The sequence below is a fragment of the Brienomyrus brachyistius genome, chromosome 3, assembly GCF_023856365.1.
Source record: "Brienomyrus brachyistius isolate T26 chromosome 3, BBRACH_0.4, whole genome shotgun sequence".
Lineage (NCBI taxonomy): Eukaryota > Metazoa > Chordata > Actinopteri > Osteoglossiformes > Mormyridae > Brienomyrus > Brienomyrus brachyistius.
In genome coordinates this window covers 6,018,669-6,046,626 of record NC_064535.1, presented here as the reverse complement: position 1 = coordinate 6,046,626, position 27,958 = coordinate 6,018,669, and the positions used below count along the sequence as shown (strand labels likewise).

General features: G+C 45.7%; 2 protein-coding genes and 1 long non-coding RNA gene across 7 annotated transcripts in view; 2 read left to right on the top strand and 1 right to left on the bottom strand.

Moving 5' to 3' along the window:
* Positions 1 to 93: 93 nt before the first annotated feature.
* On the top strand, positions 94 to 7,017 carry LOC125738507 (spastin-like). 2 transcript variants are annotated; one of them, XM_049007513.1, is made up of 17 exons: positions 94 to 364; positions 569 to 709; positions 1,099 to 1,182; positions 1,764 to 1,847; positions 2,064 to 2,209; positions 2,296 to 2,429; positions 2,921 to 3,014; positions 3,110 to 3,184; positions 3,548 to 3,619; positions 3,721 to 3,796; positions 3,918 to 4,009; positions 4,238 to 4,317; positions 4,583 to 4,625; positions 4,727 to 4,806; positions 4,975 to 5,045; positions 5,212 to 5,252; positions 5,592 to 7,017. In XM_049007513.1, the coding sequence occupies exons 1-17, from the start codon at positions 295 to 297 to the stop codon at positions 5,715 to 5,717; spliced, it is 1,509 nt and encodes a 502-aa protein (XP_048863470.1). In that variant the 5' UTR covers positions 94 to 294; the 3' UTR covers positions 5,718 to 7,017. The 2 variants fall into 2 exon arrangements, with proteins under 2 accessions (XP_048863470.1, XP_048863472.1); XM_049007515.1 differs by having other exon boundaries at positions 94 to 709.
* LOC125738514 (uncharacterized) lies at positions 3,790 to 23,178 on the bottom strand. Its single transcript, XR_007396850.1, has 4 exons — positions 23,024 to 23,178; positions 15,663 to 15,772; positions 4,559 to 4,680; positions 3,790 to 3,931 (listed from the first exon to the last, which is right to left on the bottom strand). It is a non-coding gene; the product is annotated as an uncharacterized LOC125738514 (long non-coding RNA).
* The window catches only part of vit (vitrin), an 18,501-nt gene continuing 12,430 nt past the window's right edge, over positions 21,888 to 27,958 (top strand). For all 4 annotated transcript variants that reach the window (XM_049007507.1, XM_049007505.1, XM_049007506.1 and 1 more), the window contains exons 1-7: positions 21,888 to 22,070; positions 25,082 to 25,181; positions 25,906 to 25,971; positions 26,053 to 26,209; positions 26,443 to 26,576; positions 26,754 to 26,831; positions 27,367 to 27,564. In XM_049007507.1, coding sequence (XP_048863464.1) covers positions 25,148 to 25,181; positions 25,906 to 25,971; positions 26,053 to 26,209; positions 26,443 to 26,576; positions 26,754 to 26,831; positions 27,367 to 27,564 — 667 coding nt within the window. In that variant the 5' untranslated portion in view covers positions 21,888 to 22,070; positions 25,082 to 25,147. The remainder of the gene's footprint in view (positions 22,071 to 25,081; positions 25,182 to 25,905; positions 25,972 to 26,052; positions 26,210 to 26,442; positions 26,577 to 26,753; positions 26,832 to 27,366; positions 27,565 to 27,958) is intronic.

Genomic DNA, 27,958 nt, shown 5'->3' with positions numbered 1-27,958 from the left:
AGTACAAAAGGATATTATATAAAGCAATTAATAAAAAGGGCACAGCCAGGCACGTGGGCAGCATCCAAATGAAACGCAATAAGCGATGAAGGGAAAAAAAATATACGTCCTTTCAAACAAATGTTCGGATTGACAGCCTCTTTTATATTTATATAATACTTGTATTTATATTTTCCTTCATTGTGATTTCAGCACCCATTTCCTAAATTCTCTTGTAGGTTTGCGTCCTGCCATTTGCCGTACCCGGCGTACTTTCTACAACAAACATCCAGACCTGGAACTACATTTCTGCGCATGCGCAGGACGCCGTTACTTGCTCGCTGGAGTCTCCACCCCTTGCTGTTTAGCTGTCATATTCCTGCGGGTATGTGTTTATGGGATCCTAAATCATGCAGGTGAATTATATCGCATAGAAAAAGACAAATAACAGAATACTGCTGAGCCAACGTTATGTTAGTTCGTACCCCTCGGATCGGTTACATTTTTCTGGTGCGGTGCTGAGCCTGATAGCGCTGCTCCTGCTACCGCTGCTCCGAACTCTCAAGTTTCGTTTTGTTTTGATATCGAGCGATGGCTGCTGAAGTTAAAAATCCGATGGACATTGGTGATCATGAGTCCGTGGACAGCAACTCAGGGCGCATCCGAAACCATCACCAGCAGGCCTTTGAGTACATATCTGTGGCCCTTAAGATTGATGAAGATGACAAAGGTGAGACAACGGGGCGGTATTAACAACACGGCGCTGCTTGTTTTTCCGGGTTGTTGCTTCACTAGTTTGAGGATTTCTATATTTTATTCATATAAAACTAAGGTAATGATTATTACTTACATTCCAGATACACTTTATTTCCTTGGTTTCAGACAGTGTTAAGTTTAAGTACTACTCGATTGTCAGACGCCAGGGTCGGGCTTGGTGTGAAGTTAGCAAATGTACCATTTGTTTCCCATTGCAATTTCAGGATGCTCAGTAATACTCATCACAGCTAGAATGGTCAATGGCACAAACAAATGCTTTCTGACAGATAGCTGTATCTGTTATGCCAACCATAAAACCAGCATCTCACATTTTTCTGTTTGCCCCTGCATTGGTGATTCCAGGTCAGAAGGAGCAGGCTGTCCAGTGGTACCAGAAGGGCATTTTGGAGCTGCAGAAAGGAATAGCAATTAACACCACTGGGGAAGGTAATCTCCTCATTGTATTTATTTAAAAATATTACTTTGAAATTACTGATATAGGTGCCCCAAAGTGTTCATGCCCATTTTCAGAGAGTTTGTTAGTGATCACTGATAAAATCATGTTCTCCTACTGTAACATCCATTCATCCATTTTCGAAACCGCTTATCCTACTGGGTCGCGGGGGGTCCGGAGCCTATCCCGGAAGCAACGGGCACGGCAGGGAACAACCCAGGATGAGGGGCCAGCCCATCGCAGGGCACACTCACACACCATTCAGTCACACATGCACACCTACGGGCAATTTAGCAACTCCAATTAGTGCAATTTAGCAACTCCTCAACATGTTTTTGGACTGTGGGGGGAAAACCCCATGACGACAAGGGGAGAACATGCAAACTCCACACACACGTGACCCAGGCGGAGACTCGAACCCTGGTTCCAGAGGTGTGAGGCAACAGTGCTAACCACTGCACCACCATGCCGCCCCCTGTAACATATCAACATAATTAATTCATTATCCAGTCTTTCTCACTGCATCCATTTCCTGTGTTTTTTTCTGCTCCTGCTACCGTTTCACCCGCGGTAGGTGAGCACCGCGACCGGATTAAGCGTCTCCAGGCCAAGATGACCAAAAATCTCTCAATGGCCCAAGAGCGGCTGCAGCTTTTAGGTACGATAATAGCAATTATGGTCTATTTTTATGGACGGAGTTTCAGCTTTTTTTTCCCTAATTACGATTTTGTTGATTTCAAAGAGGATTTCATAATAACTTGTAAATCTTGCATTGGTGTTGAAGTTTGAGGAGGTTAAATACACAAGGTGAATATTTAACACACTGTGCTGTGCTTGAATGAATATTTATAAATGGATTTTTAATTCTCTGTAGAGAGTCGACTGGCTTCCAGGAAAACCATTTTGCCACCCCGGCCCGGCCTTCCCACGCCTCAGTCAAACCCTAGAAGCCCCAGAATTGCTGGTGGACCCTCCCCTTCCCAGCCGAGCCGGCCAGTAGCTCGTGTGTGTAGTGCCAAGGTAAACTCATAGTCATCTCTGAAAGCTACCATCCTCAGCTCCAGTATCGGTCTTGACTCGCAACCCCCCTCCATCTCATTCTAAAGGGCCCAGTCAGAGCTGGAAATCAACCCAACAACAAGCCAGCAGCTCCCACGCCAGCCAAGAAGAGAGCTATGAAGAACTTCAAGAATGTGGACAGCAGGCTGGCCAACCTCATCCTGAATGAGATTGTGGACAGGTGGGAGATGCCTCCGGAATGCACTGCTAGCGACTTGGTGGCAATTTCACCGTTATAGATTTGGAGAAACAAACACACAGTATCAGGTGAATCTGTGTAACTACTGGATTGTGACAGTGATAACAGGGGAGTGTGTGTGCGAGTTTGCCTGTGTGTATGTGTGCTTGTGTGTGTGTGGCCAGGTATATATTACATTGTGGGGACCAAATGTTCCCACAATGTGGGGAAAAAACCTGTTATTTTGACCTTGTGGGAATATTTTTTTTCCAGTCCTCAGAAGGAAAAACTTTTTATTAAATTGCTATCAAAAAAGTAAAAATGCCAAAAGCCTTTTGTTTTGTTTGGTTACTTATGGTTAAGGTTAGGGCTGGGTGGGGGTTAAGGTTAGGGCTGGGGGGGTTAAGCTTGTCATTGTTGGGATTGGGGTTTCGTCCATAGAAATGAATGAATGGTCCCCACAAAGAGTACAAACGTGTGCGTGTGTGTCTTAGTGGGTCAAGTGTGCACTTTGAGGACATCGCTGGACAGGAACTTGCCAAGCAAGCCCTGCAGGAGATTGTTATCCTCCCTGCCCTGCGACCAGAGGTCAGCTCGTCAATAAGGAGAATTGCATTTAAATTTTACCAGGGAAAATGTTGATGTTACTTTTTATCCACCTGACTGCGGCGATGTTCCCCCAGCTGTTCACTGGCCTCAGGACCCCGGCACGGGGTCTGCTTCTCTTCGGACCCCCCGGGAACGGCAAGACGATGCTGGTGAGTTGGAGTGAGTGACCATGAACTCCAGAATTATAGTGAAACTTTATATTAAGGGGTTATTGCATGCATAGGGTTTATTATGAAGATTAGCATTTTATCTTTTCAGAGAAGGAAGCTTTTAATGTACTTTAATGTACTTGAATCTGGGTCTTTTAAGTTTACGGTTTATTAAAGACACAAGGAAGAAATCACAGCGCCTGTCTTTAATAAAAAGACTAGTTTAGATAAGGTTACTGTCTAGCACATCAGCTACGTGTTTAACATCCATTTATAGGAGATCTGATGATACAGGTTGATTAGTTGTGGTTAATGAGCTTGTATTAACAAATTCACAATGTTCCATTTATCCACCACGATTAGGCTAAGGCTGTTGCCATGGAATCCAATGCAACCTTTTTCAATATAAGTGCTGCGAGCCTCACTTCTAAATATGTAAGTGGATTAAACAAATGACAAAAGCCACGTTCTCTCCATAAAATGCAGTATTGTATTGATTAGAGGAGACAACTTTCCAACTGGCCGGTGCCTTGCAGGTTGGAGAAGGAGAGAAGCTGGTGCGTGCCCTCTTCGCTGTCGCCAGGGAACTGCAGCCCTCCATCATCTTCATCGGTAAGGCGTTCTGCACCATGTCCTGCACCACCCTCAGTGCTCTTTGTCAGCGCCGTTCGTCACATTTATACAGCAGACACTGACATCCTGCCCCCTACTGGCGTCTCTCCTTCCTGCTCAGATGAAATCGACAGCCTGCTGTGTGAGAGGAGAGAAGGGGAGCACGATGCCAGCCGACGACTGAAGACCGAGTTCTTGATTGAGTTTGATGGGGTGAGAGATCGCCATTGGGGGGGGGGGGGGTGTGTAGGTGTTTCCCTGTCACTGAAACTAAATAGCATTTGGGTCTCAAGCTCCCAAAGCACAAAATACATTTTTAAAATTTTGCTAAATGTTGTAGTGCTATTATCTCGAGGGTAAAATGACTGCTTTTGAAATAACCTTTACTGTCCTTGGGTGATTGTTCTGACTGAATTAGCAATGCCATCCATGCCCGTTCAGGTCCAGTCAGGAGCCGAGGACAGAGTGCTGGTGATGGGCGCCACCAACAGGCCCCAGGAGCTGGACGAGGCTGTTCTCCGGTACCCCCTCCCCCAAAGTCACCCCCCAATAAGTTCACCTGGCACCCAGCTGGGGATGATTTTTTTTTCTATTTATCGTTTTGTGTCACTTTTGGTAACTACTCTCTGACCGCTTATGTGTGACACAATTTTGTAATTAGCATATATAAATAGTAATAGTACGATAATGGCAGTAGTACCGAATTCAGAAGCCTTTCTGCTGAATGACATCAGCAACCTGACAGGCTCCATGTTTGTTTACCTCCAAAATCTCCTGTTCCTGCAGACGCTTCGCAAAAAGGGTGTATGTGACACTCCCCACAGAAGAGGTGCGTTTCATCCTGTTCGTCCCTCGTCTAGTCATGCCTGGATCAGAAGCTCATTCTGAAAATAGTTTTGATGATGTCATTGACATTGCTTCTCCTTTAAGACTCGCTTAAAACTGCTGAAGAATCTCCTCACGAAGCAGGGGAACCCACTCAACCAGAACGAACTGACGCAGCTCGCCAGGCAAGCTCCCGGTTTACAAACCTGCCGTTTGGCAGCTACAGTGCCCCCCCCCCTGCATCACATCCTTTGTACTGTAGCATTTGTAATATTCCAATTTAACTGGTCCACCAGGAATACTAAATGTTGGCTTACAGAGAATGAGGGTTTATAAGGGATTTTATCGCGCAGAATGACAGAAGGGTACTCAGGAAGTGATTTGACTGCTTTGGCTAAGGACGCAGCTCTTGGGCCAATCAGGGGTGAGTTTGACAGCTCGTCAGACAAAAACACATCATCTCAGTTGCTTGTCTTGCACAGTGGCACCCTGTTGCTGTTCTTTACTCCCATTCCTGACCCTGCACATGTATATTATGTAACCATTATATACCATTTTGCCCGTTGTAAGATGTAATCATTCTTTGACAGAGCTCCATCCCGAACAAGTAAAAAACATGGCGGCCAATGAGGTAAGATCCTACTACCGGGAACAGACTGAAATGAAAACATCAATATTAGGTGACAGGGTGTAATGTAATGAGGAAAAAATACATCAAATAAGAGTAGCATTGCTTGTCGTTTTTTGTGGTATCTGTCTTGTATTTCTGAATACTTTTCTGTATTACTCTCGCTAATCATGTTTAATTTATCACAACACATCCATGTAAAGCGCCTTGGAACGACTGCATTGTAAAAGGCGCTATATAAAAATAAACTGAAATTGAATACTTGGTAGTATAGTAGTTAATGCTGCTGTGCAGTGACGTTTTTTCCGTCTGGTTCCATCTCTCGTTTGTGTCCTTGCACAGATGCGAAACATCACATTCCGGGACTTCGTGGAATCGCTGAGGAAGATCAAGCACAGCGTCAGCCCACAGACCCTGGACATGTACAAGCGCTGGAACAAGGAGTACGGGGACACCACTGCTGTGTGAAACACTGCCCTCTCCTGGCTCGGAGGTGAAAGAGGGCCAGGAACAAGGGAGGAGACGGAGAAATGGGAGCAATATTTCTTTGGAGCATCACTTGATAAAGGAAGCTGAGCATTAACCCAGTAACCAAGCAATATAAAAGGATACCTCTCTGTGCCTGGCGACTGTCCTGGAGATGCACCAGAGACCATATAATACATTTGTAAATTTATATTCTGTGGAAACAACATTAAATAACTTTTAGGAAAACATTAAATTGAGCAGCAGCGTTTAATGTCAGAAGCACACATTTAACACTCAGCTGTAAACGTACGCGTGACTTGAGAGTGAAGAGGAGCTTTTTTTCCCCAGTAAGATTTTCTTACGGGGATGACGGGTGACTGTTTTTCCGTGAACTTTTAAGACTGACCAGAAGGAAGCTTTCGGATGGCTTGGAAGGTGTTTTTTGTCCAGGCCTGAGACGGCAGCCCCACTCCAACTTCTCCAATTCCTGTCCTGGCTCAATAAGAAAAAGTGTTTTTACAGTAATAATGCAGAGCTGGAACAACAACATCATCTTTCCCCCAAAAAGTCAAGGTTTGGGGGGGGAACAAAAAACAAAGCTGTGTTTATTTTGGTTTGTTTTAAGGTTATACTAGGGTCTATATTAGGGTTTGTATATCATTATGGTTGCGTTTGTCACAGCAAGCCGAAAAAGCATTCTCTTGTCTTAAAAGAAGGCCTTGAGTATATGATTTTGATTAACAATGAATAAGGAGTTTGTCAAAGTGGTTTTTTTCATGGGGTGACAATATAGCAAAAGGTAATTTTAAAACGCTGTAAAATAAATGCACAATTGCATAACCCCATTAAGTCTAATATAATCCTCATGAATTTCATTTCTGTATGTTTACCTACTCTAAACAAAGTGAATGTGCAGTAGCGCATGTCCTCAGGAAGGGGGCACCATGCCACTGGGTTTCTCAGCTACAAAGTTCTGTGTCTTGCTTTGGTTTGAATCTGGAAGAGTGGTATTAAAAATGGGAGGGATGTGGCTTGTTGCTTCTGACTAAGTCCCATAGTCTGCTGGGTAACTGGCTCATGAAGAAGAACTAACATTTTGGACGATTGTATCTGGACAGCAAACGCTGGTCACTGATCTTCCTTAGGATATCATTTCGGTTGGTATCGCTGAGCTGCGGCTGGTGTTCCTTAAGCCGACATCTCACAGTCTATGAAATACTGGGAATATTGATCTCTTATTAGCCATAGAAATTGAAGTTTGTACCTAAAGATTTCTAGTGAAATAAATTATTTAATGACATGTCTGTCTTCTCTTGCGTCAGCACTGTCTTTTTTGTTTTGTAGGGCTTCTCATTTTGCTTCGATGATCACTTGACAGGTTCCCATTTGCTCTGTGATTGGCTAAGACTCCGTTGCAGCCCGCTGACAGGCAGGTATTTTGCCCAATGGCATGACAGATCATCGATATAGTAGCCCATTGAATAATGTTTCAGTACACAGAGACCACATGACCACCCCTGACTTCCTGACGCTGCATCGGACTGTATCGGATCTTTAGCGTGACCTCGTCTCCAGACTATAGTCCATGCACTAGTGCTTTTCGCCCAGTGACTCTTGTGGGCACTTTTCCTTTTCCCAGGGGTTAAATGGGGATAGAGATCTTACTCAGCGTTTCGCGGTGGTCAGCCTCCTATCTTTATTAATCGTGGAAATATCACGTCTTTCCTTTTCCCGCAGGGTATCGGCAGTACCTGCAGTCACAGCCAATTCAATAGGAGTCGACTTCTTCCTCCTGTTCGTTATTTATTTGTAAGCGGTGCTGTGGTAAGGTGTGTTTGAGGTTCTTTAGAATGGGTTACAAATGGCCACTTCAGACGGGGCCGCCAGTAGTGAAATGGGGACTTTAAAAGCCAAGGCAGGAGATGGGGGGGATGTTTGGGGGCAGGATGGAAAAGTAAAACAACCGAAAGCCATGCGGCGGGAAAGGGAAGAAACAAACACGGTCTATAACCCTCAATTACGTTTAAGAGAGACGCTTCATTCCAGACACTGTATTTTGCATCTTGGGTGTCCAGCCAGGAGCCCTCCATTCCCCAAAAGGAAATAATGAAAAATTCCAGGAATTCCTGGGACTGAAAAGTAACAATATAATCTTCCTCTGTTCACCAGTCCTACACGATAGTGGTGTATCTCAGCCCTGCATGATGCTTTGATGGGGAGAGAGATCATCATGGGGGGTGGAGCTATAATACTCACTCTGCTCTGAAAAAATATGCGGCCAAGGGGGGGGCTATTGGCCTCCCCCCGGCCTTCTGACCTCTTAGCTTCTCCCAGTGTAGAGATTAATTTAGTACAAGTTAAGTATGTGCAATTAGCGTCTGTTCCTCCTGCCTGAGGTATCCAGCCCACAATGGCCTCGACTAATTATCTGAGAATCAATGGTGCCGATAAAGTGTCGATTCCTCACTTCTCCATCTCCAGAGCAGCTCCAATGCGATCACCTGCAATGTGGCTCTGTGGCGTTTCCTTCCTGCTAAGAGAGCGGTTTGCGGCGTAATTAAACCTGACCTGCACGCACTCAAAATGAGGCGCAATTAAGTGAAATTACGGTGTTTTTTTTCATAATGTGGGGAAACCACTTGGGGATAGGGGAGGGGAGCACTTTCCGCACATGCACGCCATCACAAACGTCTTGCCCTTCAGCATTTTATTTATTGAATAAATAAAAGTGTCATTTTTTTGTAGGTGTTAATAATTGTACAACTGTCAAAATATATTACTTACTGAAATAATGGTTTTAATTACACGGCTTGTGTATTGTGCCATAATGGAAACCGAAAGATCCAGTCAGCGTCATTCATTACCCTCGCTGGCATGCATCCTCCCCCGACAAGTGCTTAGGTCTGTCTCACTTTTCACCTGATGGATGTTGGGTCACATCCCACAGTGAGCCCTACTGTGTATACCTTGATTGAGGTACATAAACTCACAATTAACTTGTGAATAAAAGGATATAGTGAGCAACCAAAAATAATGATTTGCCATCAGTGTTTATATATCAATAAGAATACTGAGCTTAACGATCAGAGCTGAAGATATGATTGCTTAAAATTTAATGCTGTTTGTTGAGTCGTCCTACAGATGGATGCTTGTCAAACCAAAGCCTGCGGCCACCCCATTAGAGCTGAAATGACAGCAATCCTCCCTGCGTGTTTAGGCCTGGTTTGTGCCCGGACATGTGCCCCCCACCCTCCTGAAGGCATAGGGTCTCCCAAGCAGGTGAATTGCCATGGGGATCAGACACCGATGGAGCCCCAAGTGCACGATTTACCAGACAGCACAAAGGGGTCAAACGGTTGTCTCAAACAAGCCGTCATTTTATGTTTTATATGTATTCAACCTTCGACATGCTTTCTGGAAATATCTCTAGACATATCTCTACTTCTACACATTCTTACATTGCTAGTTAATCAGAGTCGCTCACTCACCACAGGTAACCGTTAGAAGGTCGGATCAGCTGTGTTTTACTTGCAGACATGCTTGGGTGGGTTAGTATGAAAATAGCCTGATCTTAGGATTTTAAGGACTGATGCAATGCACTCTTACAATCTGAGAGGACATGTAAGTGTTGAAGTGTCGGTGTGCTTCCCTCCAAATGATCTCTGATGAGTCAGGGGCCATAGACCCTTAACCCCATCGGCCTCCATGGCCTGAACCAAGGCCACATTCCTCTTTTCAGATATCAGGACGAGGCAGGCAAGTTCAGGCGTGGTAGTGGCAGAGGACGACAGGTATGAAAACCAAGGTGGCCAGCCAAAGCAACAGCATCTCGTTCCTCGTGCTTACTCTGTACGTTGATAAGCCGGGCAGTACTTGGTCGCTGCTTCGTATCATCTGATGGGATCTTAATATTTGCAGAGCACAACCTCTAACCTTTGACCAGTAACCAGGATAATACAATTCAATAGCATTGAAATGACTCTGCTGCTTTATTCTTGTTGAGTAAGTGAATTTTTCCACTGAATTTGCTCCAGCAGCATTATTACTTTTATAACAATGTAATAATCTTGTGCTTGAACCCATAACATGCCAGCGAACAGGGACACCAGTAATCGCTCTGAAAGCCCTCTTCATATCCACTGACAAAAGGCTATAGAACAAAACTGAATTCCATCAAGCCCCAGCAGGGTCCCCCTGTTCCTATCCCTGGGGTCATCAAGCCGGGATCAGTGCTTATTGGTTGCATATTGTTCACTATACTCAACCTGAATGTCAAAACTGAGACGCCACGAAGTGGCGCTGAACGCCTCCAGCACTGGCGATCATTAGCTGTCTGTTCGGGACTCATTTTCATAAATCCATCCAATCCAAACAACCAAGCCGAACTTTCCGGAAGCGCTTAGGCAAGATCAGATTAGATTTCTGAAATTAGGAGTTCACAGTTCATATTTTCTTTCCATGCAAGAAACGTTGCAGGTTCGAGCCCTGGTTTCTCCTGACCTCATCAAAGTGTCCTTGAGCAAGACACTGGACACAGTGTCACAGTCCAACAAATGTATTGCAATCAATTTATTTTTGTTTAATCAGCCTTTTAAGATGCACATCCCGTTTCAGTCGCATACATCTGAGGATCCAGGAGGTACTGAGAGCTGCCCCTCATCCCCCATTGGATGAAAAAAAGTCCCTTAATGACCCTCCAGGAACTGGCTCTTGCTGGTTAGATTGCCCACATTCCAACTCTCACCTTTGCTCTTTTCGAGAGCCTGCTGTTGCCCACTTGAATGCGGGAACAAGGGGCAACACTTCTGTAAACCAAATCCTTCCTGGTTCTCCTCCAAAACCATGACATTGACGCTCCTGCCCGGGGCCATAACCGAGTCTGCCGTCCACTCTGGGCTGACCAGACGGACCCCTCATTTTCCAACAAGCAGAAACATTGACCCACAAGGCATAGCTCCCACTGTTTTCCCTTTTTCTGTTTGCCCCCCTCCATCCCGCTAAACCCTGCATTATGTGGCCCATAAGTATAGCCCATTGAAAGAGACGCATCTATGAAACTTAAACATAGATTTAAGGACGTCAGCGACCTGGAAAACAGGAAGACGCTCATAACACTGTAGAAAGCGTGTGACCTGGAGGAGCCTGTTCTTAAAGCAGATACCCATTTACCCAGCGCTAACTACAGGCATTAACAGCTCCGCAGAGTCGTTCGCGGTGTGTAATCAACAGCATTTCCAATCTCGCCCACTACATGGTTTCTTTATACTGCGGCCAACATAGCAACCGCTAGCACAACAAGCCAAGAGATCAAAGGGTCTGATAGAAGCAGAGAATGTAAATAGATGCCAGTTGCTTGCAGAGCAAATTTGCCTCACAATGAAGCCAGCGGGTATTACCTGTTGCAAAGGTGGCTTGATTCACGTTATGCAGTGTTTTGGGGTTTGGGCAGAGGAGCTGCTGCTTTCCTGATGTATTGACTTACAAAGGAGCACGCAAGATGTGAAGAGAAGTTCATGGAAAATCGATGGATGTTATTGCTGTTTTTAGTTTGCTATTGCGGGTGATGCTGTGGTTGAAATGTGGGGGTTGAAATGTGGCTTCTGTGCTGTGTGTGTAGCTTGCATGTTCTCCACATGGCGCGTGTTTCCTCCCACAGTCCGAAGTCCTGCAATTAGGTTAACGGGTGTCTCTCCATTACCTGTAGTCTCTGTGCCCTGTGAGGGACTGGCAGCCCGTGTCCCACGAGCCCCAGCAGCACAGCTTCACACTCTAGTGAATCCTGGAGTCTCTGCTACATACAATGAGCCCACAGAGTTACCGGCATGACCCCATTGGCTGTGATAAGTGTGTCAACAAGCCCCGTCCCCTGGATGGAATCGACCTCTGAATTAGGGGCAGAGGCCTGCATTTGCATCCCTTTGTTGCTTTAATACTCCAGATTTCATCACCAAATTATTAAGAGAGGCATGCAAACAACGTGGGCGGAGTCAGACATGAGAGGAACTTCTCAACCATTTGACATATCGGAGCCAAGATAACTCACAAAAGGTTACAGAAGGGTCAAAACAAATGCCAGCCTGAACTGTTCTCTACGGAAGCTGGTAGCAATTTTAGTTTGAAATTCTGTTAAGTTGTACAGGCTCCAGGCTGGATGTGGGAGTATGTATGTCTGCATCCCGCGCTGAACAGGCATCCCACCCATGGTGTATCTCATCCTTATTGCCTGTTTTGGGAGGCCCCACTGCAAACTGGACCAGTGTGTGAGTGTTTGGGAGAGGGATGGATGAATGGATGGATGGATGGATGGATGGATGGATTGGGGTTTAGAAGGTAAAATGTTACTGTATTGGTCATGTTTGCAGATGTATCGATTAAGGCCTTAAATCTCCGCATGTAAGCGAGGAAGGATGAGGAAATGGTGAAGGTGGGAGTGATTGGTTGATAGGGGGAGGGCTTGTGAATGAACTTACCTCCTGTAACATATCAGAAGGAAGCCCTCCTCCCTCGGAGCATCATAGTCGGGGGACACCATATTACTCAGGGTGCCCTGTTTGCCCGCAACCTAAATTAGCCCTAAAGAGCCTGCCGAACCGCTCACTGTGTTGTCCACTGAGCCAGCAGTGTCCTCAGGAGACCCTGCCTTCACATGAGCTGAAAGATGCGTAGATAAGATCGTCAGCTGGAACATAAACATGGCGAGAGCAGGCTGGCTGACCAAAGGAGGGCAGGCCAGGGCATCCACTGAAATTCTGCAGTGTGGCTGAAGGACCGACACACAAACGGAGCAGAAGAGTCCCTAAAACAGAATTCTTTCTTCCTTTTTGAGACATTCGCATAAATGTCCACTTTCTAATTTCCTTGTGCAAATCATGTCGGTATTTAGCATGAATGAAAGAATAATATGAATTTAGCAAAACAAGATTTCATTATTAAAAATGTCAATCTACCTTCCTTTGGGACAGAAATTTAGGCTCTCATAAATGAGTTTTACTCTGTGTGAGTTCCCAGTTTAAATAAACTTTGGGCTACAAGGAATACAAGGATATTCCTGTATAAATGTCTAAATATATCTGTTGCCAGCAGCCTTTAGCGATGGTTAATAACTGCCCCTCAGTCTTAAAGTGTGACAGCTCTGTTTTCATTTAATCACGTCAAACAGTAAAGAGAGCTCCTTCTGTGACCTTCAGGTGATGCATTTACCTCTGTATTTTCATCACAGGTAATCAGGGTGTATGGACTCCAAGGGCATTCCCACCTTACGAAGGATAATGCCAAGAAGGAACAATCTCTACAAATGTAAAAAGAAAACGAAAATGAATGTTCATGTCTTGCATTCGTTGAGCAGGACTTGCCTAGTGGAAGTTCTGCTATATGATTCCATGCTGGATCAGTGCAGTTTCGGTCTATTTTCTTTAGAAGGGCTGCAGAACTTATGTCTGGAGCTTCTTCCATCAGAAGCAGGCCTCTGTAAAACTGACCAGCCTTTGATCCTGGTCAGACACAACCTGAACACAAACCTCAGAACCCTCCCTTCTGATGAAACACAAAAGAGGACCTAGAATAAAGGGAATGGAAGACAGAACTGGGGGGGCTTCAGCTCAGGAAAGAAGGAGACCTGAAGCTATATCTGGAAAGTTTCACACCCATCAGGTTTTTAGCCTGAGGTGCAACTTCCTCCAAGTTGAAAGTGAATAAAGCAACAGCCTTTTCTCCCCTCCTTCACTTCCATTCAGGTCCAACTCCTACATCCTGAAGCACCAAACTCAACAAGGGTAAAGGAAGGTAATGAGCGCTTGTGGGGGGGTTCGGGACACCTATCTCATCACTGAGGACACATTTCTTCAACCACCAGGACCAGGAAGCAAATAATTAGCCATTATCAACCTCCAATCAACATTAGTTTACAACTGAAAGCAGGGTTAGTGAGTCCCTCAGGTAACTCAGGTTAAGGACCCAACAGAGAAATCACTCGGAGACCTCGGGAATCGAACTGGTGACATTCTGGTCACAGGCACGGGTTCTTGACCACCCCATTATAAAGTCCTTCCCAGGGTACAATGATTACATTTTCCTACAGCAGCCCATATTACGAATGGAGGCAGTAGGAGAGAGCAGCACAGAAGGGTCCTGTTTTATTGCCAGGTGCATCCATTCTGAAAGCCAGGGAGTGTTGGTGGGGGGGTGGGGGTGTTTGGGGAAGGCATATTTTCTCAGTTTCTAAACTGTTTATTATTAAAGGGATTCTGTTTTGCTTCTGCCCGGCCCACCACGTGTTTCTTGGTGAGACACCGAGGGCCGCTGCTCCATACATGGCGTGGCGACCAGAGGCAAGATGACCACCCCTCCCCAGAGAGAGACGCAAGCTTTGGAGCTCCGTAGCATCCCTAGATGCATGAAAGACGTAGTAGATTTGTGTTTGTGACGGTAGCAGGAATAATTGTTTCACAGGATGCTGACAGGCCAGGCTTCACCGGGACCCTCGATCCCCTTGATTGTCTTCATGTGGCAATTTGACAGGAACAGCATCCAGGTATCAACCGATGTTGGTGAGCAAACCTCGGGTTGCGGTTTTGGGATTGGGGTCAAGGCAGAGGCTGGGCCCAGATTGGGGTCAGGGGATCAGGTCTACAGAACAGGCTCTCACAGCGTCGCCAGCACACAACTGCAGCCTGATGTGGGGGCAGGATGCTGGGATGGGGGGGGGGGGCACTGGCAGTAGCCCCAGTCATTTCCTATGGACTCCGAACAAGACAGGGTCTGTGAGGGTGAGGGAGCTTTGGCTGAGGCCAAGAGGAATGCTCTACAGAGCACCTCAGTCTGGGTTTACAGGCCCACGGGGGTGGAGGTTCAAGGGTGGGGGCTCAGATTAGCGATGCCTAAACACAGACCTATCATTTAGGGAGCAAATTAGCTTTTCTGCTGCCCCCTATCACTAGCTTTTATTACTTCTGGGTAAAAGTTCAGCTACATTGTATTTTGCTTTTCTTTAAATTTAATTGAATTGTTTTGCTCGTCTTTATATTTGGAAGCGCCAGAAATACCACGGAGCGAATCCGGCCGGCCTTTACAGCACCTTAGAACTTACGTAATTGGCCTCTTCTTTCAAAGTCCTGGTTTTTATAAAACGTATTATAAAACGTTTATTCCCGCAGCTGAAAGCGATCAAAGGAATCGATGTGGCCAAACAAACGACACAGCACAATCCCTCCTCCGTCTCGGCCTAGCAGAGGCCCCCCGGGAAACAGGCTACGAACCGAACCAACCCAATGAAAGAAAACAAAATGGATAAAGAGTTTTTACAGCACCTTGGGCCGGTCGTTTCTAAATGGGGAAAGGAGGCCACTCGTTGTTGCTGTTGAACCGTTCCCTGTTAATGGTTTTGCAGCAATTATACTGAGTATAGAGGTAGCTCCTTGTCAGCCAAAAAACACAGGCCTCTTTATGCTCCCTCTTCCAAGCAAACCTACAGCACAGAGTACCCCCCCCCTCCCTGAACATGACCTGTTAATGTGGTGCAGAAACAGCAACCGAGTTCATGTCGGGTGTCAGTGTCTCTTTGGACAGCAGCTGTTATTGAATTTGACAGCCACCCTCCAATCAGGATACGGGAGAGCTCTGAATTGTCCAAATCATTTGGTTTCTAAAGTGGCTTCCACTGCGAGATAAATTAGGCTGACAGGCTCCTGATTGACAATCCCACAACGGTGGGGGCCCCATGGTGCCTCACGAAACTCCATTCCAGTCGAGGCCCTTACCCAACACCTCTGCTGGCCCCCCGATTTCTGCACCTGGAGTCTCAGAGGCAGCATTCAGAACTAATCTGGATCTGTCCTGCTTCTGGAAAGTTCTACAGAATAACAGCTAATACAGGATTAACTCGATAGGTGACGTGTCTACTGAGAGAACAGAACAGGATTCAATCCAGTGTTGAGTTGGAAGTTTTACCTGTTGTTGCAGCAGCAGGTTGAAGAATCCAGCCTTCTTAGAGAAGGTGGGTGAAGTGCCCAAGGGTGCCGTCTATGGACTCTGTGGTCCTGCTTCAACAATGGGGTTACCTGGAGGGACATGATTGGCAAGAGCACAAGTGCTGAATTGTTATTCGACTTCTGTGCAAGCAATAGATCATCCGTAACAAACACCATGTTTGAACCCAATTATGTTCATAAATGTACGTTGCCAGATTACTCTAAGCCGTGTGTTTCAGCACCTCTGACTGTCCTCCATTCTTTGAATTATTATCAATACAAAAAGTCTTGACTGAATCATGTAGCTCTAGTTTGGAAAAAAACTGGAATAACGGCAACATAGAATAGGTTCTGTTTAAAAACATTAAAAACAGAATGGACAATATGTGGAAATTCAGGCAAAAAAATAATTTCACCAAATTCCACAACTGTTCCAAACATCCATCAATCTATCCGGCTTACAACGTATCCTGTACAGAGTCAAGGTGATGTTCCAATGATTTAATGCATACATCTCAAAACTGCATGATTTATGAAACTGGCATCCCACTCAGAATCAATCCTACCCCAGCCTTGTACCCTATGCGACCTAAGACAGGCTGCAGACGGTTCATATCTGTGACTAGGATTATGCAAGTAGAAGATGAATATATGAATGGACTGTGAAGGAAGACATTAATGTAAGTTAATCAAAAACGAGTAAATATGCTGTGTTTATATTATATTTAGTTATATGTGATTTTCATCCATACAGTTTTAATGGGGTCACACACAATACTGCTAAAATCGTAGGCTAGCCTGGAATAACAGGGGCTGCAAGAATCTTGAGAATGCAAATAAATAATCTTTAGCAGTTGGATTCCCAGACTCTCCATCTGGTTTATTTCTTTGATTACGGAAATCCAGCCCATCGTCGAGGAAGCAGCCCACGTCTATTTTTAGCCTGGATGCAACCACAAACATCTCACAGGCTCCCGGAATCCCACAGAACACCTTCGCTGTCTAATGGGAATCAGGGCTCTCCCAGAATGACGAGCCATGCTGCAGCAGGAAAGCTCCCCAGTCCCACCATGCAAACCGGTCATTCGGTCATCCTACTACAGCAGAATAATGACTTTATATTCTCAAACAATGACCTCCCCCCCCCACCCACACACACACACACACACACACTTTCAGAAGAACACAAATCCCTTTTCGGAGCATGTCTGCATGTGTAAGGTGAGTATAATGTTGTAATGTTTTGTAAGTTTAGAATATGCAAAGTTGAACAATCCTCAGGCAGTTGTCTAAGAAATCACTACTGACACTGCAGAAAGTACTTTCAAGTTAATTTAGGTAACATGTATCCATCCATTTTCTGTAACCGCTTGTCCTATTCAGGGTCACAGGGGCTCCAGAGTCTATCCAGGAGGCTACAGGTGCAAGGTGCTGAACAACCCAGGATGCGACGCCAAGTCACCACAGAGCACATTCACATCTATGGGCAATTTGGTGACTCCAATTAACCTCAGCGTGTTTTTGGACCGTGGGGGGAAACCAGAGTACCTGGAGTAATCGCCACGATGGCACAGGGCACACTTAGAACCCAGACGTGAGACACAAACCCAGGTCCCAGATCATATTAATCATACCATATTAAAAATGACATTAGATGTTAATATAATAACTTGTTGGAAATTTGTGCCTTTTTAGCAAACCAATTTTGATATACCAGTTCACATCATGTGAACGTGCACGACTAAAGTTTAGATCCACAATCCATCTACTCCTTGCTTGTTGAGGTGTTTGTTTTGCCTTCTGAATTGGTACGGAGCAGTTACAGGCTGTGATGTACCACAATGCAAACCAGGAGAAAACGCCTTCACATCCTGTCCTACACATGTTTGCATGTTAGTGATACAGACCTCATAATCATAATCAGTCAGGCTTCTGAAAAAGCAATATCATAATTAAAAAGAAAACACTCATAATTAACTTAGTGTGTGTGCATGTGTGTGTCCCTGTGATGGACTGACACCCCGTGCAGAGTGTGTCTCAGCCTTGGATCCTGTGCTAGCTGGGATAGACTCCATGTGACTGTTGGATAAGAGGACGGAAGATCTGCATTTTCACCTGCTTTGCAGCCAGTGGATTTAGACGGGAGATGAAAAGGGTTATAGACCAGCAGCAGCTCTATACATCACACACAGGATAGGATCACAATTTGGCTTGGAACAAGAGCATGTTTGAAATGGGAGTGGAAATACAGAATTACAGGGCCTCTCCTGTGATGCATTAGGTACATTAATGTCATCCAGCTTTCAGATTTGGATGGACTGCATTCCATTACAATTAAAGCACTCCATCACCGCACTAACTGCATGGGTGAACATGACACAGGAGATCAACACGTGAGCTTAAAAACTCAGGTGTACGTAACAGCCAGCTAGAAGTTCAGTTAGTCATTCCACATTCCAGATTCCTAATTTCTCTTAACCTTTGGATAACATTTGCAGTCTTCTGTCTCTGCTGAACATATTTATATTTTTAACCTGGTTGGACTCGTGTCTACCAGTTCAGATGCTACATTCAACAGCAAACAGGTTTGAAGGAAACTCAGGAAATGCATGAATGGAGGTAAAAGTCAGCCTCTGTGCTTCCTGATCTTCTGTGTATCTCCACTACAGGCAGCCTGTCATTGCTTGAAGACAGACACATCTCCTTCAAGCCTATACAAGCAAAAGATCATCACTATAGCCCATGGACTCGCTCACCTTCAACCCGGCAATTTCTCACACCAGTATATTCATGTTTAGATACTGCAGAAGAATCCTGAGGGTCTTTACCAGCTTTCTTGACAAAGAGGTAATTGATCACCATTGCATGGACACGCCAGGTGAGATCTGACCTGGCTGACAGGAAGTTGGAAGAAATAGTGGAAGGTGGAAGAAATACTTCAGAACCAAAAATAAGATCAAACCCTGAGGAATGATCAGTGGCAAAATCCATTCTAAATTTATTTAAGAATTCAAGACAGCACCTCTGCTTGAAATGCCACCAGTTTTAGTCATAATGACATAGTTTCACAATGGAGCTACAACTTAGAACTTTCCAAGAGTCTCAGGGAAACCACCATAGTAAGGTACGGTATTCCAGAGCCTTTATTTATTACTCATATTTTCCATGGTGTCACTGCATTCCATAAGAATTCCATACCTCCTCCCGTCTTCCCTGTAAAACCCCACCCTTCGTAAAATATCTTCAAACCACGACCTCTTCTCTCTCTTACTATCATTATTGAAGCATTTATGGTACTTTGTCCCGACAAAATGATCTTTTTATTGCTCTGGACTCTGGAGACACCAGCATCATATTAATCTTGGGGAAACGGTCACCGTACTAGCAGCCATCCCACAGACGAAAAGTCAGAGACGATCACCTTCCGATGCTCCTGGCGACAGATATTAGCGCAGAGCTTAACAATGTCAGGCGCTTTGTGCCCTCCGGGTGAACGTGGAATTGTGAGAAATGCACCTCAGTAAATCAAAAAACCTCCACACTCCCCCCCCCACACACACTCACACACACACACACACACACACACACACACACACACACACACACACACACACACACAGACTGATTACAGTGCCGTAGCGAGTAGCAGAGGCCTAACTGGCCACATTCCGTGAACCCGGACAGGCATGTGAAGCGCATTACGAGATCACAACTGCAACATGACAGGACATGACTGGCTGGGTCTCACCGAGGTGCTTGGGAGCTGCTAGGAACCACACCAGTTCCCAGCAAGCCTCTGACCACACGGCTGTGACTGGGTCACCTCCACCTCATCCTCCAGGTTTCAAAGGAGGTAAGAGAAGCCAGTCTGGTCTATTTGGACACAGTGTCCCTGGACGAATGAGCCCCCATCTGGATGTTTAGCTGTTGTCTGCTACTCTCACCTCTAACTGCTTCGGCTCTGGCTCCAAGCTGGTTGGGTTCATCACAGTGCTCTTCAGCTTGGTCACCTTGACCATAATCAGTGTCACCACATATATGATAGGGTCCCCCCCCCCAGCCAAGGTAAGGCCAGGTCTGACCCCCACGTGACGGCTAATCTATCATGCAGAGTGCTGGTCAACCCAGCTGCCTATGTCATCCTCATAGGGTCGAGCCAGATTGATCCATACGTCCATTTTCCAAACCACTTATCCTACTGGGCCGCGGGGGGTCCGGAGCCTATCCCAGAAGCAATGGGCACGAGGCAGAGAACAACCCAGGATAGGGGGCCAGCCCATCACAGGGCACACTCACACACCGTTCACCCACGCATGCACACCTACGGGCAATTTAGTGACTCCAATTAGCCTCAGCATGTTTTTGGACTGTGGGGGGAAACCGGAGTACCCCCACGACGACATGGGGAGAACATGCAAACTCCGCACACATGTAACCCAGGCGGAGACTCGAACCCAGGTCCCAGAGGTGTGAGGCAACAGTGCTAACCACTGCACCACCATGCCGCCCTGCCAGATTGATCATACAACTTACTGTATTTTTATGTTAGTATTAACATACGGAAATCTCTCTGTCACAGATAAATATATACAGGTGATGATTTACCAATAAATGGTTGCAGTTCCTTGGCAGAATTGCTAACTGAACCTGAGTTGCAGAAATCGGAAATTTTATTTAATTAGGAACTCATACCTACAGGGAAATGTTTGCCCTTTTCCATTCATTTCTTCTCAGACACATGGGAGCCAAACTTCTCGTAATACGTGTGACCAATGACATAACCTCTACAAAGGACCACACACCATCTGACTTTTTTTGTACTATAAACATAATCATTATTAGGCTAACAGACATTTTTCTATCGCCCATCTTTTGACATGTACGAAAGAGCCCTTTGTTTACAAAATGCCACAATCTGACGTTTGTCATTTTGCAGAAATATCGCCTCAGCCTTTGCATATTTACGATGTTCCCAAAGTCAAAACCCTCCGAAGGAACTCTGGGCGCTCCTACATATTTTCCAAATAGCAGATAAAGAATAAAAGCATTTGACACTCTTCTTTTGTGACTTCCACAGTTCCATGCCCTACAAAGCTTCTGTGTGTGTGGGGGGGGAGGGATTCTTTCCTGTCATTGTCAACGCGTACAAGAAATGTGACTGAGAAATTTAGCTGCCCACCTCTCTTGAGAGAAGGCAACACTTTGTGCAGTGCATGTTGTACTCACCTGTGGTCACTGGCAGCTGGAGAGGTGGCTGTCTATTGGTTTGGACCTGACTGGTGCTTCACTTCCCTGCTTACCTGCCTTGCAGGGGGGGTGTGGCTCTGTGGGTTTGGATGCTGTGCCTCTGATCAGAAGGTTGCCAGTTCAAATCCCTGGGTCAGCAAAGTGATGTCACCTTTGGGCCCTTTGAGCAAGGCCCTTGACCACTAATTTTCTCAAGCACTGGCTAACCCCGCTGAGTCAGCTGCACATGGATTTGGATAAAAGATTCTGTTAATTAAATAAAACATAAAATTTAATCCTCTGCCTTTCTGTGAATTGCAGTGGCCTTCTGGTTGCTGCATCAGACAACAGGGTAGCAGGTTAGTATTGGGCTCGCAAGGTTCACTGGCAGTGTAAGGGAGATCACACTGCACAGTCCATGTTTGAGTTTGTGGGGTTGTGTTTAGGCGGCGCTCTTTGAACTTTGGCTAAGTGTCACTGCCAACACAGTGCTTTTGTGAAGTAACGTGGGACTTGAAAGGTCAGAGCAAACACTCAGTGTGAAACCCCATTCTCCCCCCCTCCTCCCTCCCCAGGCCCAAATTACCTGAAAATCCTCCAAAGCTCTGTGGAAGCTACCTCTTTGGGAATATAGAGTTCTGTGTTAGGATCTAAACCCAGTCACCATCCTAAGTTCTAGAACTTTCTGCAGACAAACTCTTAAATGCACAGTGATTCATTGCAACTGGGTTTGTTCAGTGACCCATTAAATAAAATGTTAACTCATGAGATCAAACTCCTGTGTAGTCTTAGCAGATACAAATACTCTTTACACATTTTGCATATTATGCAAACCAGACTGCAATAAAATACCAAAACAATAGAAAGTTGGTCGTCAATCGCTCTTTGCGGGATTTCTGGCGCTGCACTTGACAGTCTGTAGAAGCGGGGCGGGCACAGGGGGGGCGGCTTGGCACAGGGGGGCGGCTTGGCCCCGTCCCGCACACCACTTCGCTGTGAACTTCAGAGTGCGCGCTCCCACAGACCAGGCGCGCGCTGAAGGGACGCCGGAGGACTTTCTCCGATTTTTAATCCTTATCAGTACATGAGGAGTTTGAGCTTCGGGGAAACACTCTTTGATTGTGTCAGAACTTCGAGCAGACGGCTGGCACAGTCGTTAAACGTAAGTCAACATCAGTGTTTTTCATTAAACTAACCCAATTTCACTGAGTGTCTGTTTAGATGTTTGAGTCTTATCCTAATTTATGATTATTCAGCACCGCGCACGTGGCATGATAATATGTGTAGTATATAAAGCAGTATATTTTAAATGCCGATTTATGTGTTTAATCCCAATAGGTAAAAACACCTAATAACATTCTGTAATTCCATTTCAAACAGTAGGTTAACAGTTTGCTTTTTAACATTAGCTTTAGGATACTGACAGAATTCTGCAACTCAGAGAACCAGTACAGACTTGAACCAGTCGCCCCAAGCTATATACATTTTAATGTCAGATAAATTATTCCAGGTTTTTCAAAATCAATCTGCAAAGTACTTACGGAAGCGCCTTCTCCAATCACCGTAAATACTACAGTTCTTTAGTTATTCATTCTTTTATTATTACACTTATTGATTAAATTGATTTAAATTGTCAGTAGATTTGATTGGGAGAATCACTGACGATTATGGGTTTTCTAAAAATCAGACCCGCCTGCGAAATGAATGCGTTCATGTCAGACCTGCTAGGCGACCAAAGGACGTGGCAATTAAGAATTTCTTATACGCCGCGAATTGGCGACAGATGAATGCAAACTACGTGTCGCCGCTTTCAGCGCCTTTACGCATCCGATTGTGCTTTAAAAATGTGCGGATACCAGCCCAACTTTCTGCTCATAGTGACCCGACAGATGCATGGTTTTTAAAACGCTGCTGATCTTTCTGTGGTCACCTTTGTTTACGTTCTGTTTCTATGACACGGTTGTAGTTGAATGTTGGAAGTTTACGCCCTTTCATTTTAGCGCTCAGTTACAGACTTGGTATACAGGTGTTTGATACAGAGGGAGGTACCCAGGAGAAAACGTTTACTTTACCCAAAAGGCCTGCGCCCTCCTCTTCCCAAACTATGGTCCTTACCCTCTGTGAATACAGTGGCCTTTCTTCACAGAAACTTCGCCATGGCTCCAGCAATCAGCAAGCACCGACGTGTCCATCGCTTCTCAGTCATTTTATCAAAACCGTTGCACCGTCCGAGACTCAGCGTTACTAAATGCACGGTTTGTTTCGCTTTGCTGCTCGGAATGGGTGTTCTGGAACGCATGCACTTGCTCCGAACCTCAATTCCATGTTCGTACAAGCCCTGCAGGGGGAAATTGTGCTGTTTTCTTAATTTCATTATTTTTGGAAGGCTTCTTTGTAGACAAATCCAAACAAATGTGAACTTGATGGTCTGCCACGGGGAAAGTGATTCCGCTTACAGTGCAGGTTTACAGCTGCGGCTGGTTGAGCAGCACTGTGTGATAAATACTATACTATCTAACATGACCATAACAGATAATGCATGTCGTGGTTCCTCACTGGGGGGGTGAACTTAAGATAAACACATCTTGCCTTCTGCACTAAAGCTATGCTGTGCTTATGTAGACATCTTCATTAAATATTTCTGTACAGAATCTCCTTTTGTGTTTTTATTAAACGTTCTTTACCCTTTGTGAGCTTGGGTCTTTCCCGAGACAGAATCCGTGGCAGGAAATCTTCTTGTTGGCCTGTCTGTCCATTGTGGACCTTAAAAGGCACTTGTGATTTATTGACAAATAATAGAGTTAATTCGGTTTGTCCTGATGCTATTTTGAAAGCAAGGAAAAAGCAGATATGAATGCTTAAAGGGGGATTATGCTGGCATTCTGATGAAGCGCTGACAGACATTTGGCAAGTGGCGCCTTTATTTGGAATCGTGCCGTTTTAGACAATCAGGATGCAGGTCTAATCTAAGCCTGTATGTGTCCCAGCTTGTGCAGAGGCCTTTCTATGGCTGCAGGAGCCTCCAGAGGATGTGTGGAGGGTATTGGCTGTCAAAACACAACGCCAAGGAAACTGAATATCATTGACATTTAGGCGTTTACACCTGGCCGTCTGGGGCTCATACGATGCCAGCTGAGATGCGGCCGATCTGGGTGTCATCACATTATGGCGCCTTGAAATGAATAACCGAAAGCTGGATATCTTGTTACTGAAGCCCGGGTTGTTCCTCAGGCTTTGTTGATCCTCTTGTTACTTGAACAGTAAAAATTGAATAGGAAGTGGGGTGAATATTGAGACTTGTGAACAGCAGGATTATAGAATTACCAAGGTGGCTAAGTGCTCTAGCCTAAAGGTCACACAGCAGCGGAAGAACCATTTAGTCTGTGTGGTTTATCGTGGTTTTTACTGGACAGTAGTTGTCTGTGGCATGTCTTGGTAATTGGTAATTGTATATTTTCTAATCTAATTCTTGTGTTACAAGTGTGGCTATGAGGTATCAATCCCTTTTCGGTCTCTACAAGGTGAAACTTTGATTTTATAAAAATGCCTTGTACTTTGTTTGAGTACTTATGGTTAAGGTTATGGCTGAGTAGGGGTTAGGGTTGTCATAGTTGAGATTAAGGATATGCCCATAGAAATGAATGAACGGGTCCCCACAAAGAAATGAATACAAAAGAGTGTGTGTGTGTGTGTGTGTGTGTGTGTGTGTGTGCCCACGTGCATACAAAGTAGTCACAAAAGTTAGACTGAAGAGCATGCCTAAGACGTTATGAAACTTTTTGTTTTATTTAGTATATTTTGCGCCTTCTTAAATCAATTTTTCTGAATAACTTGAAGTCATGTGACAGAAGGAAAAACAAGCTTCTCTGTTGAACAATATAATTGTTGTGCAGATGTGATGATACAGTGATCACATTTCAGCGTGGGGGTGGCGTGGGCCGTCCCAGAGCTCAAAGGTGCTGCTAGTAGCTTGTGGCCCATTTACGGATGACACCAGGTAATTTGACTTTTAATAATGGCCATCATTTAGCTGTTAAACACTGTAATCCCCGAGTGGCAGGAGAAAGCAGCCAGCCCACGTGATCCTTGATGACTGGGGTTTCCCTCCCCTGTTTCTGGCTGCCTGCAGGTTGGCTGGACGTGCATTGACATGCGTCGCCTCTTTTACTGCAGGTGTGACTGACGAGACAAGAGCCGGACCTCGTCCAACAGGGCAGTGGAACCAGCCAGACCACCATCATGTACACGACGACGCTAGTCACCATCTCCATTGGTAGGGTCTCTAATGAGAGTCACAGAAACACAGGATTCATGTTCCGTATGATCAGGGCTGCAGCACCGTACACTCGGCTACCATCTTGCCGTTTTTGTTCCTTGGATTGAAAGATCAAAGCATGTCCATGTAGATGGGATTTATTGCTGGGGAACAGTGAAGGGAAAAGTCAGAGAGGTGCAATATGCTCTGTTATCATGAATAACAAAACTACTGTTGAACTTACAGAAAGGAAAATGAGGTATGGAGAAAGTGATGGGGATCAGGGGGAATAAATACTCATCATACATCAGTCAGACGGCGGAGGGGGGTCTGTCATGTGCCGAGAACCGTGAAGTGGTGAGGTGTGATGTCATGGGGCCGATATGTTCATCTGAGCACATGCTGCACAGTGCTTACAGTAATTGTGGGAAAGGTGCCTATGCTTGCAGACAGAACCAATGGGATTTTAGGTGGGGGGGTTGGCATGTAATGTTTTGGAGTGTTGGAAATATAGCTGAGGTCAATGCTTATTGAGGATTACAAATGGGAACGGTGGAAGAGAACAGGCACGAGCCTGTTTGGTCATGTGACTCGAACTCCTGGGATGGACTGACGGAGAGTGCCCCTCCCCTCATCGATATCAAATTATACTGTATAACCCCCCAAAAGCAGTCAACCTGAAAGCATCATGGGGGAATTTGCATGTAACGCAAGCCTGTCGCATTTCCCACCGTCTCCCCAGCACTGCTGCTCACCTGTGGTGTAATCGCCGACCCGGATATCCAGAAGACCAAGAAGCCGAAACAAGGCGAGTAAACGGCGTGTCCCAGGTCCAGGTTTACTTGAGGCATGATGCTCACCTCTCTGTGCCACTTTTCCCCTGCTGCAGTGGTGCCTGCTATAGAGTGTGACCTGAGAGCTGCAGAAGTCCATGTCGCAGAATTCATTGCGAAGTGCCCAGCCAGGTGCAGGGAGACGAAGCAGCCGGTGTACGGAACAGGGATCTACGCCTCCATCTCCAGCATCTGCAATGCAGCCATTCATGGGTGAGCTGGGACCTGCAGAACTGAGCACTGAGTGCCAGGGAATCGCAGCTTTCTGGCAGCAGCGTGCTGGATCTCAGTAGATTGCAGATTATGAGCAGATTAAGGAGATAGTCAGTATTGTTGGATTCAAGAAGGACTCACTGCTAGGCATTTGTTCACCAAAGCGTCAGTGCCAAGGAAGTCACAGCAGCTCCAGTAGACTTTGCGTTGACATGCTGTTGTTGGTTTCGCAGGGGCATCATCACCAACTCAGGAGGGAAAGTGATTGTGAAAAAGATGGCAGGCCAGACAGTCTACAAGGGCAGCTTCGCTAACGGGGTGTCGTCCCTGACTTTGCCCAGGCGGAGGGAGTCCTTCATAGTGTCAGGTCAATCCCCTGCGAGTTCATCATCTATGCTGTAGCAGACACTTGTACCCAAAGCACATTGCATTGCTGTGATCACACATCCATCTTAAATCCGCTTATTCTGTGCAACGTCTTGGGCTTATAGTCGTACAGCTACCAGTTTGCTAGAGATCACATGTCTATTTTCTTTCTTAACAGTGGGTAAACCAAAGAAAGGAGTTATCTACCCATCCACTCTGGACTACACCCCCTTACATTCCCCGTCTGTGAAAATAGGTGAGCTGGAAACTTAACAGCTTGGCTTCCCCCGACTTGCCCCACTTGGTTCATTAATCATACGGCACGTACCGTTCAATGCGTATGTAACATCTGGAAGGCAAGATTCACGCTACATCATGTTTTCACGGGAAAGGAACCACGTTCCTTTAAAGTAGAGCCTCTGATTAAAGTATGACTTTAATTTATCAACCAGCTGCTGCTTTTCAGATTAGACTGTATTTATGCCATGGTCATCTCCGTGCCAGTCGTGAATTACATCTTTCCTGTTATAGCATGGCTGCTGGTTTTCATTTAATATGTTAACTTTTAGCGATCCAATTTCGAAATGTATAGATTCCTTCAGAGCAGTGTGTCGCTAACATCCAAGGGCAGAGATGGCCAGAGTTGGTACTTCTCGCTCATGTCTGTGGTGAGGTGCTACCCTGGTTAGTGTACTAGGAACCGTGGCTTTGCTAAGAACCGTGAAGTGGGCCGGTTCTGGCTCGGCAGCTGCTAAAAAAAGGGTCAAGCCATTTTAAGAACTGTTTTTCAGCTCCGCCTGCAGATCAGAAAGAAGCCAAGACCTCTCTAACGACCACCGTGTTGCCAGTGACAACGATAGCGGAGCCCACCACGACTACAACCGAGCTGACCACCACCTCAAGCACATCTCCACCCACCACCACCACCACCACCACCACCACCACCGCAGCCAGGCCCCGTGCTGTGCCCCACAAGGTCCGAGATGCTGGTGAGTTCTGCATGGATCCTGGAGGCATTGGCACTTGGATGAGAAGCGGATCCGTCGGTGCTTTGGTAACGATCATTGCGTAACCACGACATACGGTTGTCATAGTCTGAGGGCTATGTCCGGCTCCACCAATAGATCCATCTGCTTTGGATTGCTGTGCTGTTGCTTCTCGGGAATTCACTGTGATATGAGTCATTTCAGTGGTGGAAGTGCCACGTTGTCTCAGTGCCACAGAGAGGAATTTCAGCTCTCCCTACTCTCTAATTCAAAGCCTTTGTTTGGATTTATTTGCGGACTGGATACAGTATGTCAGTGAACGCAAGCCTGAGGCAAGGTGTCAGTCAAAGGGCCTTGGTGGGAGGGGCCTAGATACAAGCCACACACATCAGAACCC

Bases quoted from the DNA above. Each gene is read 5' to 3' on its own strand.
- LOC125738507 (XM_049007513.1), top strand. From the start codon at position 295: ATGCGCAGGACGCCGTTACTTGCTCGCTGGAGTCTCCACCCCTTGCTG. The intron at 4,010-4,237 runs GTGAGAGATCGC...ATGCCCGTTCAG, and splicing joins TCTTGATTGAGTTTGATGGG to GTCCAGTCAGGAGCCGAGGA. The intron at 5,046-5,211 runs GTGAGTTTGACA...ATTCTTTGACAG, and splicing joins AGCTCTTGGGCCAATCAGGG to AGCTCCATCCCGAACAAGTA.